Source organism: Excalfactoria chinensis, chromosome 4 (assembly GCF_039878825.1).
Source record: "Excalfactoria chinensis isolate bCotChi1 chromosome 4, bCotChi1.hap2, whole genome shotgun sequence".
NCBI classification, from domain to species: domain Eukaryota; kingdom Metazoa; phylum Chordata; class Aves; order Galliformes; family Phasianidae; genus Excalfactoria; species Excalfactoria chinensis.
Genome location: NC_092828.1, coordinates 66,185,497 through 66,201,494, shown reverse-complemented (window position 1 = coordinate 66,201,494; position 15,998 = coordinate 66,185,497). Strand labels below are relative to the sequence as shown.

Sequence of the window (15,998 nt, the reverse complement as noted above, 5' to 3'; positions counted from 1 at the left end):
GTGAAACAGTCTCTCATTTATAGGGCAGTAAATCCACACCAGTGCAGATGTAATCATTGGGATCTGGCCCATATGCAGGAAATTAAAAGGAAATTCCATCCATTTATCTTAATCACAGATAGCTTGCTACCTTCTTCAGATGTAGGAAGCCTAGCATACACACAAAAGAAAAGCTTCCAGGAGCCTGGAAAGAGTGATGTTTTCCATCCATTTCACTTTGCTGCTGTTCCATGGGCTATTGTAAATGATTGTCCATAGGTATCACACAATTGTTTGTCAACAACACCAAACTATCTGCTGTTCTAATGAGATGGTGTATTGAGATGAGTTGTAATTAACATAAATAGAAAGTAATCAAATGATGACTGGAGAAAGTGCCACTTTGTGCCACTTCAAAATATAACATTCTGGACCAGAGCTTTTTAAGCCCTTGACACTCTGTGCTGTGTATGGTGACCTGTGATGAAGGAAGCCAAACATTTAAAAGTGCTGAGAACCCAGCTATCTGCGTACATCCTTGCTCTGCATACATCATGTTTGGGCAGTGCAATCAGCAAGCAATAAGGTAAGCCTCAGGATAAATGGCAATTAAATAGACACAGAGAATAACCAGCCGTTAGTCTCTATAACTTTCCTCTGCAACATAAATGAAGTTTCAGTAAAGACAAGCAGCATATTTTGCATTGTTTTTGATGTCACGAATTGTAAGCTCTGCAATTAAATACTATATTTGAAGCAATCAAGCAATTAGAAGAAAGCTGTTTTCTGTGCATTTACTGAGACATAGATGTAGCTCTTGTCCTAACTGTGGAATTAAGTGCCTCATGAGAACTGCTTGTTTTCCTTACTATTCTACTGGAAAAATTTGACATTAACACTGCCTTTTGTCACAGCCAGTCACTGAGAGGATATGCCCATGCAGAGGTGAGAGTAAAAATATCTCTAATCTGTACTGTGAACTAGTTCTTGGGCTGAGCCACTGGAGGGGTTCTTCAGAGCTAAAAATAAGCTTTGGTTGAGCACAGCTCTGCACATCTCTGTGATAACTCCACTGGGCTGCTTCTTGACAAAATTATTTTCTTTAAATTTTTTGGTGTCAAACAAGTTAACAGGGAACCCAAAAGACATTTCTATTGCTTCAAGATCATAAAGATAAGGGTAGGATCTGATGTTAATTGTATTTCCTAGTTTTGATAGGCTTTCTAAAGGAGTAGTATGAGATGCCCACAGTGGGTTATTAAACAAAAATACATTTGTATCTGCAGGATATTTCCAGAACAAAGGAATTATTATCTTGTCTTGAGCAATTCCAGCTATTCTACCAACTTAATTTATTTTTTAATTTTGCTAACTGCTTGATCACCACAGTGTAATTTCTGCAGCAACATCTTTCATTTATTTGTGTCCAGAAGTAAATTCTTCTAACATTGCTGAAACATTTTTGTATGACTGATATCTTTTCTCTGTTCTTTCTGTAAAGCATAATGGAATGCTTGATTGATCTACGTTTAATTTCTCACTGCAGTTTAAGCCTTTATTTTCCCAGTGACAGAAGCCCTGACAAAAGTATCAAATGATAGAAGCAATCTCAATAAGATAGATTGCAATAACATAACCAATGTTTAAAGTAAATCCTAAACATGAACATCTGTATTTTTAACAGAAGTGTTATGGTTTGGAGTGGTTTTCTGGTTCACTTTTAGAAATCTTCATGCTCACAAAATAAAATATCCATCTTGAAACAATTTATTTATGAATTAATCAGTGACTTAATTTACAGTTACCTGATGACAAATAAAACCGTATTACATTGCCAGGTCAGTATGAAGTGGTTATGTCTGTGACTAGTGGTCTCCATATAAATGCCTGCACAGCTTCTGACATTACCACAGGGCTCCAAAGGGTAGCACACAGGTGGAAGAGATGAAATGGCATTTAGTTCCAGGTGGCAGTCTTGTGTTGTGTTTGAGGCTTTGTGTTGTGAGAGGCTGATAGCCATTCCAGTCACCCATTCCCTGCTGAGCACTCTGAAACTGGGTATGCCTCTAAGAGAAGGGGGTGGCACACTGTCCTCTTCCCTTCCCAGCACAGGCTGCAGGTCTCACAGGCAAGGTGAGGTAGGTAGGAGAGATCTATTCCTGTTCTATGGGATATTAAGGGAAGCTGTCTAAAAAGGAGTTTAACATAAGAGTTAGGAATTAATCTGTTCTGTTGTTGTTGAAAGCATCTTTGTAAGGCTTTTTTGAATGTTATCTTCAGTCCTATAAGAGGCTGTGAAACAAGTAATGGTATTGACAAACAATGAAATACTGCTGTCCCTTTCTGTAACTGTTCTGTCTTCAGGAACTAATTTTGCCTGATCAGGTTATAAAATGGAGTTCTGTCCTAGGTTCTTTGCCTTTGTCAAGAAATCAGATTTGCAATAGGTTCGAGTTCTGAAAAGATCGCCTGATTTTTCCATAGAGTAGGCTTGTCTTATGTGGATAGTTTTTACAAATGAAAAGCTAAAACAAAAATGTGCCTTCTCCATGTTGAAATGATCACTATAAAGGTGAATGGCCTGGTATTTGTCCAGTATCCTTGCATCAAATACTGCCTCAGCCCTCAGTTCCTAAGTGGCAGAAACAACTTTGTGCTGATCACAATGCTGGGTGCGGCCATTAGAAATATTTGAGCGCACATATACAAATCTGTTGCTATCAGTGGCACATGTTAACCTTCTTTTTTGTCAGTCTGACAATAATTTGTGGACTGGGAGCTGCTCCTCACTGGCGTGCTTTGGGATTCTGAAGACGTGAAACCACTGTTGTGCTTGCAGGTGATTGGTGATTGCTGAGAAAAAACAGCTAGCTGTAAGGAAGTTGCTTCTGTTGTACAGAAAAAGGGTCCAAGTCACAAGTGAGAGAAAAATGAGTAACAGAAGTGCATCCTGCATGTCAGTAGAGACTGGACTGTGATATTCTTATCAGCTTGTATTTTCCTTTAAACATTTTAGTGTGTGGTTTATGAACTCAGAGAATCTAGACGGAGAGCTTATTTGAAATCTCCCATACCTCAGCAGAGCATGGTCCATCAGTATATGAAATCCTACATCTTCGTCAGCCTCAAAGAGATTTTCTTTATGAATAGTGAGTGATGCATTTCTCACAGGTGACAGAATGGATAGAAGGCTTAAAGAGGAGTTGCAGTGATTAAGAGCTGACCTGAAGAATGGGTGTAAGGTTCATATTTCAAACATAGATGTCAGTGTGAAAAAGGAATAAGAACGTGATGAGAATAAAAAACAAGGCTAGAGTCAAGGCTGGCGCTGCTGATGGAACAGATGGAAAAGGTGGCAGATGAAAAGAGTGAGGATCGAGGCTGACTGTTGCAGTCTAAAGCAAAAATATACAACACATTTGAATTAGCTGTACTCCACATGGGAAATACTGATGGTAAAATCAAAATAACATGAGAGGAAAAGGGATTCTAATGGCATTGCTTTGGAGAAACAGATGGAAAGCCAGACAAGGATAAAGGTAGCAAGAAAGAAGAGAGCTGAAATGTAAGCATAAAATAATTAGAACAAGAATAAGAAATGTATTCCCTGGAACTGAGACAAAGCGATGGACATTTTTTATCCCACTGAAAGGAACGCATCATAGGAGTTAGCATAAGCTGTTTCTTAGTGCCAATCATCACCAGGTTTATGTACTGTTAATGAGAACAGGACATACTTGTTAATCAGCAGAGGAAGCAGAATGAGCATGGGAGATCAGGATGTACTTTTTATTTTTAAAAGGACTCTTGAGATACAGCATGAACATATGGGACTAAGCAATTTAAGAAATATTTGGAACTCAAAACTTTTGTTGATATTTGCAAAGGTTTTTCAGATTTCAGAAATCCAAAGCCAATAATTTTTGCGTAGGGAAGAATTTCTCGCCCAGCCATAGAATCAAAGGGTTCATTTGTTTGTACAGCATTTTTTGCATCCTGAAAAAAAATGGCATATTCAAATCATTTTTTCTAAAAAATATTTTTACTGTGAAAATTATCACAAGCATATAAAATGAAAAAGGTAAGGCCAGATGGGACCACCATAACCATTTAATCATAGATCTTGCCAAGCATACTGAAGACATTGTCTTTGCATACTGAAGTATGTATTCCACAGTCATTCCTGACTGTGAGTGAGCTCTACATAATTCTGACATTGAGGCTAAAATTTCCCCTTCTTGAGTAATTCCCAAGTTTCTGTCTTTGTCTTCTGTGTACCTGCTGAAACATGAACATTTCCTTGAACTGCTGCCCCTGTCTCAGCTGGGACTGTGCCAGGATGAATCACTGAGGAAATGTGTTCTGGATAAACTCCCATTTGTTTTTGACTAGCACATAGGTTAGCCCTTTTGGCTTCCTCACCAGCCTCTGCTGTGTGTTCAGACTATCATCAATTGGAATCTACTAGATCAAATACAGCCGTTATCATATCCCACGCTCTTTGCAATAGGTAGTAAATCTCTCCCAGACCTTCTATGAAATCAGGATTAGGTACTTAGCCTTTTTAGGGGGTTGACATCTTATTATTGGATATCTGGCCTTCTGTCATCTGTCTTTGTTTTCATTGTTATTGCACAGCTATGTTCCTTTCAACAAGTGATTGATGCTTATTATTAACAGTTCCCCTGTTGATGCTTTGTTCAGATTCTGAACTAATGCATTTTTATATGAGCTTTTATTGTGGATTTAGAAGATGCATATGAAAATATCATCTGATTTTACTTACCTCTTGCTGGATTCTTTTGCTTTTCTTGTGAGAAAATTATTGAATATAGTTCCCAGTAATGTGGTCTAATTTTTATTTTATATGCTGTGTTAATGAGTATGTCTATTCTTAGTACATGATCATAAATTATTATCGACTGTAAATTCCTTTTCTTTTTCTCCATTGCCCACTTGTATCTTTTCAATTAGCATAGGACTTTCAAAAAATGGACTACTGAAGAAAGCTTTATTTTATCATTAGCATTTTTCCTTGTTAATAAATTCTGATTAATCTGTTTTCCTGCTGATTCACTAGCCCATGCTGTCCTTTTAGAGTTACTCATCTCAGTTAAAAACTTCTATTTTTTGCTGGCACCCCAGCGTATGGCCATATAACTACTAACCTGACATTCTTTTTTCCCACATGTTCTGACATGACAATACAAACCAGGAATATGAAGCACGTGCATGGACACACGCATGTTATCAATGATGTATACATACACACACACACACAACTATTTAATGGAAACATAGTAAATCAACAGCCAGAGTGGTATCACCTGTGATTGCCTGGCAGTTATTAACTCACCACAGACAAGTTGTACAAAAATAAACCCAGCTGTAATTGGTAAATAAGTTCCTATTCTGGTCACTTTTACATGACCTAACTGCTACCTGATGTTCTGTAGGTCTCAGATTTGACTCAGGTGAGTCTGTCCAGACTCTGTTTGGCATTGGTACACAGTCTAGGAGAAATAATTAAATCAATTTTTACTACCTAACCAGATAAAACATATATCACCGTGAATTATTCTTTCCACTGCTGACAAAGGTCTCAATCTGCATGTGGAATAGTGCTGTTCTTTAAATCATTTCCATACCTATAATGACAATTAGTTCAAAGAGTGGGGGTTTTGTAGATTTCAACTGGCACCATTGTAGCTATGTTTTAAAAAATACTTAAGTTCATGATGCAGCTAGAATGTGAATTGGCATAAAGTTTTTTTTTCTTTCTTTCTTTCTTATAAAATATTAAAATACAATATTCCAGCCACAATCTTTGCTGTATTTTAACCTCATTTGGTATGCATAAGGGGACTATTCCTTACCCAGACTTGGATGAAAGGAGCTTATGCTTCTGATTGAACTGCGCTTCTGCTAAAGGAGATTGGCAACATGACACCAAAGCATGTATTAAATGTGAATACCTGTACGTTTAATTGCCTGACTGTCCAAATGCAAGCTTTCCTCTGACACGATTCTCTGCCAGACACCACAGCAGTACCGCTTGTCCTTTCCAGGATCATCTCATTCTGAGGTGAGAGGGAGATAATGACAGTACTGCAGACCAAAATTGGTACAAAATTTATGGGTGAAATGACTCGAATGAAACTAGATTAGTGATGGGCAGAGGGCCTCAAACCGCCTGCTTCCCGTGTGTTCAGGTTATGCACTTATACAGACATCTGAGTGCCTGAAGCTTTGAGACCTTCCTTTGTCTCTGGAAAGGAGAATCAAGACAATTCAATAGTAACAAAAAAATATTCCCTAAATGGGCATTGCTCCTCTATGTTAGCAAAAGTTGAAGAAAAAAACAACACCACCTTTGAAAAATAGACCTGCACATAGACGTTTTGTAGGACATCTCTTGTCACGGCCTTTGTGCTGTCAGACAGCTTGTAGTAACGAGGTGCGTGTGCCCACGGGTGTGCACGTGTGTCAGCGACCGACTTTGTGTCCGGTGATAAATGTCACGTCTTGCACATCCACCTAACGTAGCCGGGACTCATCCTGACCAATGAACCTCCCTGACTTTCAGGCTCTCTCAACGGGGCTGCGGGCGGCAGGGGGCTGCGCACCCCACTGGGGGTTTCGGGGCCCCTCCCCTCCCGGCCCCGGCCGCGCTCCCGCGGCGCCGCTGTCCACGGTGCTGAAGGCCGCGGCGGTCCGTCGCCGTGCCCGCGCTCGGAGGGGAGGGGCTGCAGGGCGCACGCTCCCGCGACTCTCCCTGCCCGCGCAGGCGCGCCGCCGGCGGAGGGAGCGCGTGTGAGGGCAGGGCCGGCCCGGGAGCGCTCAGCAGTGGGAGCGCAGCGGCGCCGCCGCCGACGGCACGCGGCCACCCGCCCCCCGCTTATTTCCGGAGCTGGGACGAAGAGTAGAGCGGCAGCGGTAGCTCGGGAACGGCGTCTCCTGCTCGTGGTGCCCGGCATCGGCCTCGCCTCCCTGCACAGGGTCGGCTTGCAGCCGCCAGCCGCTCGCCCGGAGGGTCGAATTCGGCGGCGGCGGCGAAGGAAGGAAGGAAAGAAGGAAGAAAGGAAAAAAAGAAGGGCCGTTTCTGTGGCTTTGTGGATGCTCTCCTTTTCCTGGAAATGCAAAAGATTATGCATATTTCTGTCTGCCTGGCTCCCGTGTTGTGGGGACTGATCTGGGGGGCCCATTCCAACAGCATACAGATCGGTAGGTGCCCGCGGCCGCCCTCCGCGCCCCCCGCCCCGTGCCCTGCCTGCCCCTCCGCCTGCCCTGCGGCGCGGCGCCCCGTCGCCTGACGCGTGTGTTTGCCTGCAGGGGGGCTGTTCCCGAGGGGCGCCGACCAGGAGTACAGTGCGTTCCGGGTGGGCATGGTGCAATTCTCCACCTCCGAGTTCAGGCTCACTCCCCACATCGACAACCTGGAGGTCGCCAACAGCTTCGCCGTCACCAACGCCTGTGAGTACCGGGGCGGGAGGGGCCGCCGGCGCCGAACGGCTACGGCTGCAGCTGCGGCAGCGCCCGGCCCGGCCCCGGGGAAGGTGGGCGCCGGGTCTCCGTGCGCCCCCCGGCGCCGGCGGAGCCTTAAGATGGAGCCCGCCGCCCCCGCCGGAGCGTCGTCAGCCATCTTACCGCGCCGCGTCGCAGCCCGGCACCGAGGCGCTGCGCGGTGCGGAGCGGAGCGGTACGGGAGAGCGGTGGGGTTCTGCCCCGCCTCGGGCGCGGCCGCACGCGTGCAGCGGGGCGCGGAGCACGTGCGTGGCCCCGGGGGGCGGTGGGCGAAGGGAGGAGGGAGAGAGGGGGCGTGCGGCTTCCGCTCTCGGGGCCGGAGGAGGAACGCCTTTCCCCGCTTCTAGCGGCAGCGCGGTCGGCGAGGACCTCGTTCCTTGCCGGCCTCTCCGGGGCGAGTTTCCCTGTCCCTCGTACGGGGTGCTGAAGCCGGAGGCCGGTTATCAGCCTAAGCGTTTTCGCTGTTTTATCGCTCCTCCAGATCAGCTGTGTGAAGGTAGCGAGGTGCTGTCTCGGCATATGCTGGAATAGGTGGTGCAGGAGCTCAGCCCAAGGAACATACGTGGGGATATAGGGGTACAGCACACAGAGCTGACGTCCAAAAGATGGAAGCACGCAGCAGCCCCTGCAGGGCTATGGCCACCCAATGAATGAGGGGCTCCAGCAAGCTGAGCAGCGTGTGGAGAGGATTTGCTGTGTGTAGCCCTAAGACCCTCAATGAAGTAAAGTGTGATGTAGTGTTCTAGATGGCATTGTGTGTAACTGTGATGGCTCTGGCATATTCTTCAATGCTGTGAAACTGGTGAAATGTGTAAAACATGGGAAAAGGTTTTCCTGCTTGTACTAAAGACAGCCCTGTCCTGCCTCCTCCATGTCATGTATGCCTGTGTCAAAGGTTCAGTCCATAGGAAAGTTAAGGAGCTGTATTTCCTTCTGCCAATGTGTCCATGCACCTGCTCGGTTCCTGACCTGTGCTGCCTTCTGTGGGTGGCTTTGCTGGGTGCAGACTGCAGCCAGGAGCTGAAGGGTTGGCTATAGGCAGGAGGGAGGCGTGGGCTCTCCCCTGTTTGAGCCACGTTCAAGGCTTCCATTGCAGGGAGCACAGAGCTCAGGCGTGAGCTTTTTAGGCACCTCAGGCTGCTGCTGACGGCAGAGCGAGGTTACCTCGGCTGCGGGTTTTGGCTGACAAGTGAACCATATGCTGAAAGTATGGCAGTATTCCCTTGGTTGCCTTCCAAGAAAGGTGTGGTTGGAGGGAAAGGCATTCCGAAGACACCAAGCAAAATGCAGCAGTTGATGAATTTTCTGAGCGCTGCGTGCGCAAATAGGTTAAGGAGGCTCCATTTTATTTCTCTCATCTGTCTCTACTCTTGGAGTTGTTATTGTTTAACACGTTGAGAAAGTGGCCGATTGTTATTTCAAGAGTAGTGTGTGAGGAGCCGATCCCCAAACCCAGCACAGCGGCATCTGAGCACTGTGAGTGTGAAGAAGGGCACAGAAAAGCATGATAACGTGAAGCGAGGACATCTCTGTGCGTGCCTCGATATTTTTCACAGCGAGTGATTTTTTTTTTTTCCTTAAGCAGCAGCAGATTTACACATAGGCAGAGGCGGTGCCCTCTTTCTGTCCGGAGGAAGGCGGTGAGTGCTGCCGTGCGGTGCCGGCGCAGCCCCTCCCCGCGCCGTGCCCCCACGAGGCTGGGCCCGCGGCCAGCAGGTGGCAGCCGGCGGCCACCCGGGGCCCCACCACCCCCTTCTGCCTGCCCGGGGTGAGCTCACGCTCCTCTCTGCCTGGGAATAAACGAGGGAAAGGAAAGGGACCGTGCAGCTATCCAAAGGAGGCTTCCGGCTTCCTATTATTGGCTCATCTATGGAGCAAAGAGTTTGTAGATGAGTGAGTTGTGTTGCTGGGATTGCTTTTGGATTGCATAAAAGATGGAGCAGTGCTCATGAACAGCTAAGGGATGTTTGCACCCTTGTGAGACCACTCAGTTACTGAAGGGTACCCAGGAGCATGGCAGAGGAGGACAGATGCTTTGCTTCTCAGTGCTGTAGTGGATGCATTGCTGTACGTCATGCAATAAAGCAGTCATTGTGAGTTGTTGGACTGTCGCAAGGCTGTGCTGATAGATGATCAGGAGTCACTGCTGTCATCTAATAGCAGTTTGACACCTCGCAGGGCAGCAGCATCAGGAGGTTTCGTGTTTTTGAGGGAGGGTTGTATCTTTCTACAGGCTGATGGCACAATTAGAAGAGCTGTTCTCTGCTGTGACCATAATTACATGCTTCCAGAGCAATGGGTTGCACTTATCCCTCTTTGAGAACTCATGGTGATTCAGAGGGTGACAAGCTAGGTAACAGAAGCACATGTTAGCAAGGCAGTTCACTCTGTCAGAACCTCCTTGGTTTGTACCAGCTGGGGCGGAGTGTACGCAGGCACTGCAGGTAATTCATGGGGAACTGGGTGATGTCCAAAAATTGGACTTTATTGCCCTTCAGCTAAGTGTAATTGAGTCTAAGTGAACTGGAGAAGTGCTGACAATCAGCAGCATGAGATTTTCATTAAAAATTGTTAATTCTATCAAAAGAATAAACCTAGTGAAAATGAAATCCTTTCCTCTTAAACCATCCAACCTGAATGGGGATAGTTGTATTACGTATGTGTGTATTTTTAGACTGAAAGGATATTGGAGTCACCTAAAGAAAAGTCTCCTGTGGACTACTATAAAACCTTCATAACCCTAATAGGGTTTTCATATAGTGGTTTCACAGAGGTAACGTATGAATGATCTGAGATATTTCATTCTGCTGGCTCAAGAGCCAGTGCTGTTTTTCTGTTTTAAATCAAGTCTTACAGCTCTGCAGGGATCACTGCACCATGACATTGTGACAAGGGGATGCTGATTCATGCATAAACCTTAGACCCTTCTGTTATATCTTCAGCAGCTTTCAAAACGTATGAATATCTAGCATGTTGCAACTTGTGAGTCATTACAAAGGTTTTCCCAGCCATTTTGGAATATAATGCTAGAGATAGCATCCTTAAAGGAATAGCATGCAGAGTCCTGCTGGCAAGATAGTTAAAGGATAAGCCAAAAATATATCCTGTGGTTGTTAACGATAGAACAGGTTTGGATGTATTTATTTGAATTGAAATTACTGAGCCCAGACATATTTTGGAATGGGTGATTAAAACTTACTTTGAAGGAAAGAAGGAATTTATTAAATGTTTGTTTCAGTTCATTCATGCTCCTGGTCCTTCTCATTTCCTTTTCACTGTAAAACATTTATCAGGCTCACTGAGTACTCGTGAAGTTTCTATCCCCCCTTGTAATTAAAATGGACAAGATCACACGGACTTCTGTAATAAAATATTATCTTTAAAGCAGATTGTAGCTTATATAACACTTTTGGTCCTTTATTTAAAGCACTTTCCCTGTAAAAATCAAGCTCTGTAGCAAATCTTGAACATTCTTCCACTCATGAGAGTTCTGTCTAAAGAAACCTGGGGTGTTTGTTGCATGACCATGCTGTCCCTGCTGGGTCTCCTTGCTCCTGGCTCACAGAGAGTTTTCATGCAGATGTGTGATATGACAGTGAAAGCTCTGGCTTGGCTGCTCAACTTCTCCTATTTTTATTGTGTGATTATTGTGTTGATGACACACCTGTGTATCTAAAATGAAAAATTACCACGAGGTTTTGAAAATAGTATGAGCATCTATTTTATCTTTATAAACATTGAGGTGAGTTATATTCAATAGTAATTTGTGAGTAGTATATCAATTCCAACCAAACTCTTAAATCAACCAATATATCAGTCAACTTCTTCAATATATGCTTATGTTTATACATGCTTTTATGCTAATAAAAGCTTTAATTTACACCAGTTTTTATGGGACAATTGAACATCCACGTAGTAAGGGTGTTCTTATCTCATACGTGCAAAGGCTTCATTACTACCCAGTGTGTGTTATGTATACTAAACCTAGGGCCAGTGCATGAAGAAATACTGTTACTGCTGGATTTCTTCAGCTCTTTTTCAGTCTTCTTGTTCTTAAAGTATTATTGACGATTAAGACAAGTTTGAACAGTTGATATTTACTAGGGAAATGCATAATAACTGGGAATATGTTGTTATATTGAAAACACATTTAAACAGGCAGGTATTCTATTAGCTACATAGAAAATAAAGATATTCTGTAAAAATTAATGTACAAAGCTCCTTCATTGAAAGAATACTTAAATTGTTATGATTCTATGTTGACAAAAATACCATATTTGCTTTAGGAAATGGTAATTATAAATTAATGAATTTCTAGTATATTCTGCTTGTACTAATATTTAGGACCCGAAAGGAGGAATTAACCCATAGCAACCACAAATGTATGTCTGTGTGTATGTCTCTATAAACATGTATACACAAATACATGTACGTGTGTAATTTTATGTATGCACTGAAAAATAGTTTGTTTTGGATGCAAGTTAAAGAAAAAGGAGGACTCAGCTGCCCATTTTCTGAAGAGGATTGTCTCAAAGCTCTTACTATTAAAGAAGATTTATCATTTTAAGTCAGTTCTCACCCCTTTAAGTGAATTGAGTGCAGGAATTGCTGGTATTTTGTATTGGAGAATCACGCCTATGTTCTGGAACTAATATCCCTAGAGCTGAAGGCAAAGGATACCAGGTCAGACTGATAATAATGCTGAAAAGATGCCTGACTACATGCACATTTTAGTTGGATGTATCAGACTGTATTTATGTGTATGTAAATGGGCTTCTCATGTAACAGTTAACCGGAACATTCATTTCTGGGATGAAGAGTGTTTTTCTGTAGTCTTTTAGCTGTTACATTTATCGAAACATGTATGTAGTGATGCACTTCTGGAAGACTACAGATGAAGGGTTAATTCCTTTTGCACTATAGATTTCTGTATGTTTTCATAAGAAACATGTAGGTTTGTATAGCATCATTACTGTTTCCTGCTGAAATCTTTACATCTTTCTTTAATAAGTTCATTGATAAACCTATGTTTGCTACAAGTACATATTAGATGTAACCTATTAAAACTGGAAAAGAGCCTTGATTTAAGTAATGAAGTTCTTTTGATAATGAATTCCTTGCTGATAAACAATAAGGAGTGAGAAAAAGCATCAGACAAACACAGTGAGTGCATGTTTTGAAAGAGATAAGCAGTAAGGAGTAAAATCAGACTTTAAACAAACAAATGTTGAGCAGACCTGTCTTGCACCTCCTTAAACTGTGCTTAAGAACTGTAGGCTTTTTTTATTGGTTTGGTTTTGTTCTGCTTGGCTAATGTAGTTACGAGGTGGTATAGATGTCTTGAAGAATAATTCTGTAATTTACTTATCTTAATTTTTTATTGTTTTAAGAAAGGTTCTCAAATCAGGCAGATTATGGGGAGATTACATCTTTTTTTTTTTTTTTCCCCAATGGGGAGACAAATATAGAAAATGAATATTTCTGTCCCAAATGTGCTTTCATTTATATTTAATGCATTTAGTTACAGTTAGCCATTTCATGAGAAACTTTAAAATTTTAATAAGAAATAGATGCTTATTATTCTGCAAGGAGGTGAGGTTCAGCTTTGGCTACTGCTATCTCCTCCCTTTTCACATACCTGTCCCAGAAATTAATAGCATCTTTTCAGAGTTTAAATGTTACAAGCAGCGGAACTAAAGGTGACAGAACTGGGCACAAGCAGTGAGTTATTTCAACTCTATTCTCTTCTTTTATTCAATATCAGATAAGGATATTCTGGTCTGTATTCATTAAGTTAAATGGGTGTGTGATTGCTTTGTGTGCTTGGGGTGATGGGTGCTGTAACTGAATTACCAATTGCTGCAGCCAGTCCCGGAATGATTTGTTGGGCTCTATTGAACGTCAGAATACTATTTTCATTACTTAAGTGCAGAAGGCACATGGACTTGCACTTTTCATTGCTGACAGAGGAACTGAGTACTCTTGTGTTTGTGGCTTGGAATGGGCAGCTCTTTGCAGAATGACTTCTTCAATTAATAAGAAAAGGATAAGATGCAACTCTGTGAAATGTCCACATTGGCCCTGACTCTTAAATACGTACTCACACAACTGAGCTTAGTAAGAGACAGTGGCTCATTTTGTAGTATATACCAAGTTGGTAAGTGTGCACGTGCTTGAACTGTGTAGAGATGGGATAGCATAGCAAGTTCAATTCCAGATACTTAATGCTGCATTTGATTTTATGCCGCTGTTAAGGTTAAGGCTGTAATTTGTTCACAGTTTGTGTGCTTTTACAAGTTCAAAACATCATTTGGAGTGGGAAAGATGCCTCTGCTTCCTACAAGTTGTGTGAGCTTGATTTTCTTTTACACGCTTAGAAGTTGGCAACTGACAGAATACCGTAAGCACTCAGAGTGACAGATAATCTAAACAGCAACATGATAGGTAATGTGGAGTTTTCCTCATCATTCATGTGGGAAGGCTGCTTTCAGAGGTCATGTCAGCAACGGTGCTGTGAGCTCAGCCCAACGAGTGGTTCCTCTATTAGAAATTGAGGATGTTAAGAGTCTACTTACACCCAGTGCTCCTCCTGTAGTATTAGTTAAGAATTATTTCTTACAAAATGGCTTCCAGGCCATAATACTGGTCTTTGTTCTTGTTTTTTGCTCATATGAATGTAGCAAATTCAAAAACACTTTGCTAGTGCAGCTTCCCAGGGATTCTTGGCATGGATGTGGGGACCAAGCAGCAAACCTTTCCTGCATGGTTGTGCCTTGTGCTATCACTGAGTGTGTTCTGGCTGTATCTGAAAAGCAGAGTAAACAATTTGCTTAGCTAGTGTATCCCAAGCTCCTTCTTACATAAGCTACAGCACTGTCACTTGTAGCAGGAGCTGCCTTGATCCACAACAGAATCACAGTGGCGGCAAGCAGAACCATCCTGGATTTAAGCCTTTATTTCACTCTTTGCCTTTCATGTAGCTGATTGCCCTGAATGCTGGCCTGTTTTGATTTGGCATAGTCTCAGGTTTTGTCACCTTTCTACCTTTTTCCTGCTTCTCTTATTTCTTTTTTTTTAGCACAGAAAAAGTAATCTTAGTAATTTTGCTTCTGTCCTTAATGAAGAAAGGGGGAAAAGTAATTTCTGGATTTTGAGAGCACGAGGACAATTTCTTGCTCTTTGTTCTCATTATGATCAAGCATAGAGGAAAACAAAACTTGGACAAAAACTGTTTTTATGTATGTGCTGGTTTAAATAATTGCTCAGTCAACAATAGTTGGTTAGCCAGGTACATATGTAGCTTAAACATTTCAGGCCTTTTTAAATGAACGCTTGGAAGCACTGTTACATAATTTCATTACACATAAGAACCAGATAGATTTGGGAACTTGGGATGTAGATGAAAACTGAGTCACTGTACACTATAAATTGCGGTATAGATTTCTAATTTCATTCATAACCCTACAGCTACCCAACTTTCAGATGCTTTCATCTGAAGAAAGTGGGTTATGTTGAAATTCTGGTAAGAGTGACTGAAAAGTCTCTCAGTACTTCTACAGGATAATTAGATTAGCCAGTTTGTTCAGTAAACCTGATCCAGTAGTTTGGGAACCCAGAGTGATAATATCAGATTATTTTTGCTCAGTCAAATAAATGGTCAAACTTCTGCTAGTGATACTGGGAGTAAAAACAGATCCAAAATACATATCATGTCGTTTTATGTATGAGTGTGGAAGATTGAATTAATATACATAATAAAATGGTACTATTAGCTAAGCTAAAAGGTAAAGGTTTTGTCACTGCTTGTATAGCTGAAGAGGCAAAACATGATGTTTGCTCATTTTCTTTTAGATCTGATCATGAATGTTACTCTTCAGTAATGTCTTCGAAAATTTGAATTTTTCTTTATTTTCTTAACTGTTTTTCTTCTGTAGGAGAATGGGTTTTGTCTTGACTTTATAGAACTTAGTAATGAGTTACCAGTATAGAAGTAAGCATCTGTGAGCTTCAAACACTGAATTTTTAGTAAATGGAGCACTTAATGTTTCTTTGAGCTTATCTATTTCATTGCATCTACTCAATGTGATAAAAATATGTTCTTCACGTCTCCGTTTGTACAGGCACATTAAATTCACTTGCAGTAAATACATGTTGAAACACAGTTTGTTACGCTCATGTTATCTCGAGTGACCTCAAGCTTCAGAAGTGTGCATACTTAAAGTCCTGTGGCATATCTGACAATCTATGAGGGTGCCTCAGATGTACTTGGCAATCTGAATCATTTCCTCAGTCTTGTGAGGAATGAGTATGTTCATAAACACCCAAACAACTTTTAGAAGCTCTGATGTTTATGTAGACTGTTAAGTTCTGTTGCAATTAGTTGGTGTTTGTAGTTGAAAGGGTGCTTATATTAAATCATGACTCAGTCGTTCTCAATAAGTACATACTTCCATTATACTCCAGTATGCTGAAGTGCCTCCATTGTCATGGCACAT

General features: G+C 42.2%; 1 protein-coding gene across 3 annotated transcripts in view; it reads left to right on the top strand.

Moving 5' to 3' along the window:
* Positions 1-6,824: 6,824 nt before the first annotated feature.
* Positions 6,825-15,998, top strand: part of GRIA2 (glutamate ionotropic receptor AMPA type subunit 2) — a 79,675-nt gene continuing 70,501 nt past the window's right edge. For all 3 annotated transcript variants that reach the window (XM_072336734.1, XM_072336735.1, XM_072336736.1), the window contains exons 1-2: positions 6,825-7,203; positions 7,312-7,452. In XM_072336734.1, the coding sequence (XP_072192835.1) occupies positions 7,116-7,203; positions 7,312-7,452 (229 nt within the window). In that variant the 5' untranslated portion in view covers positions 6,825-7,115. The remainder of the gene's footprint in view (positions 7,204-7,311; positions 7,453-15,998) is intronic.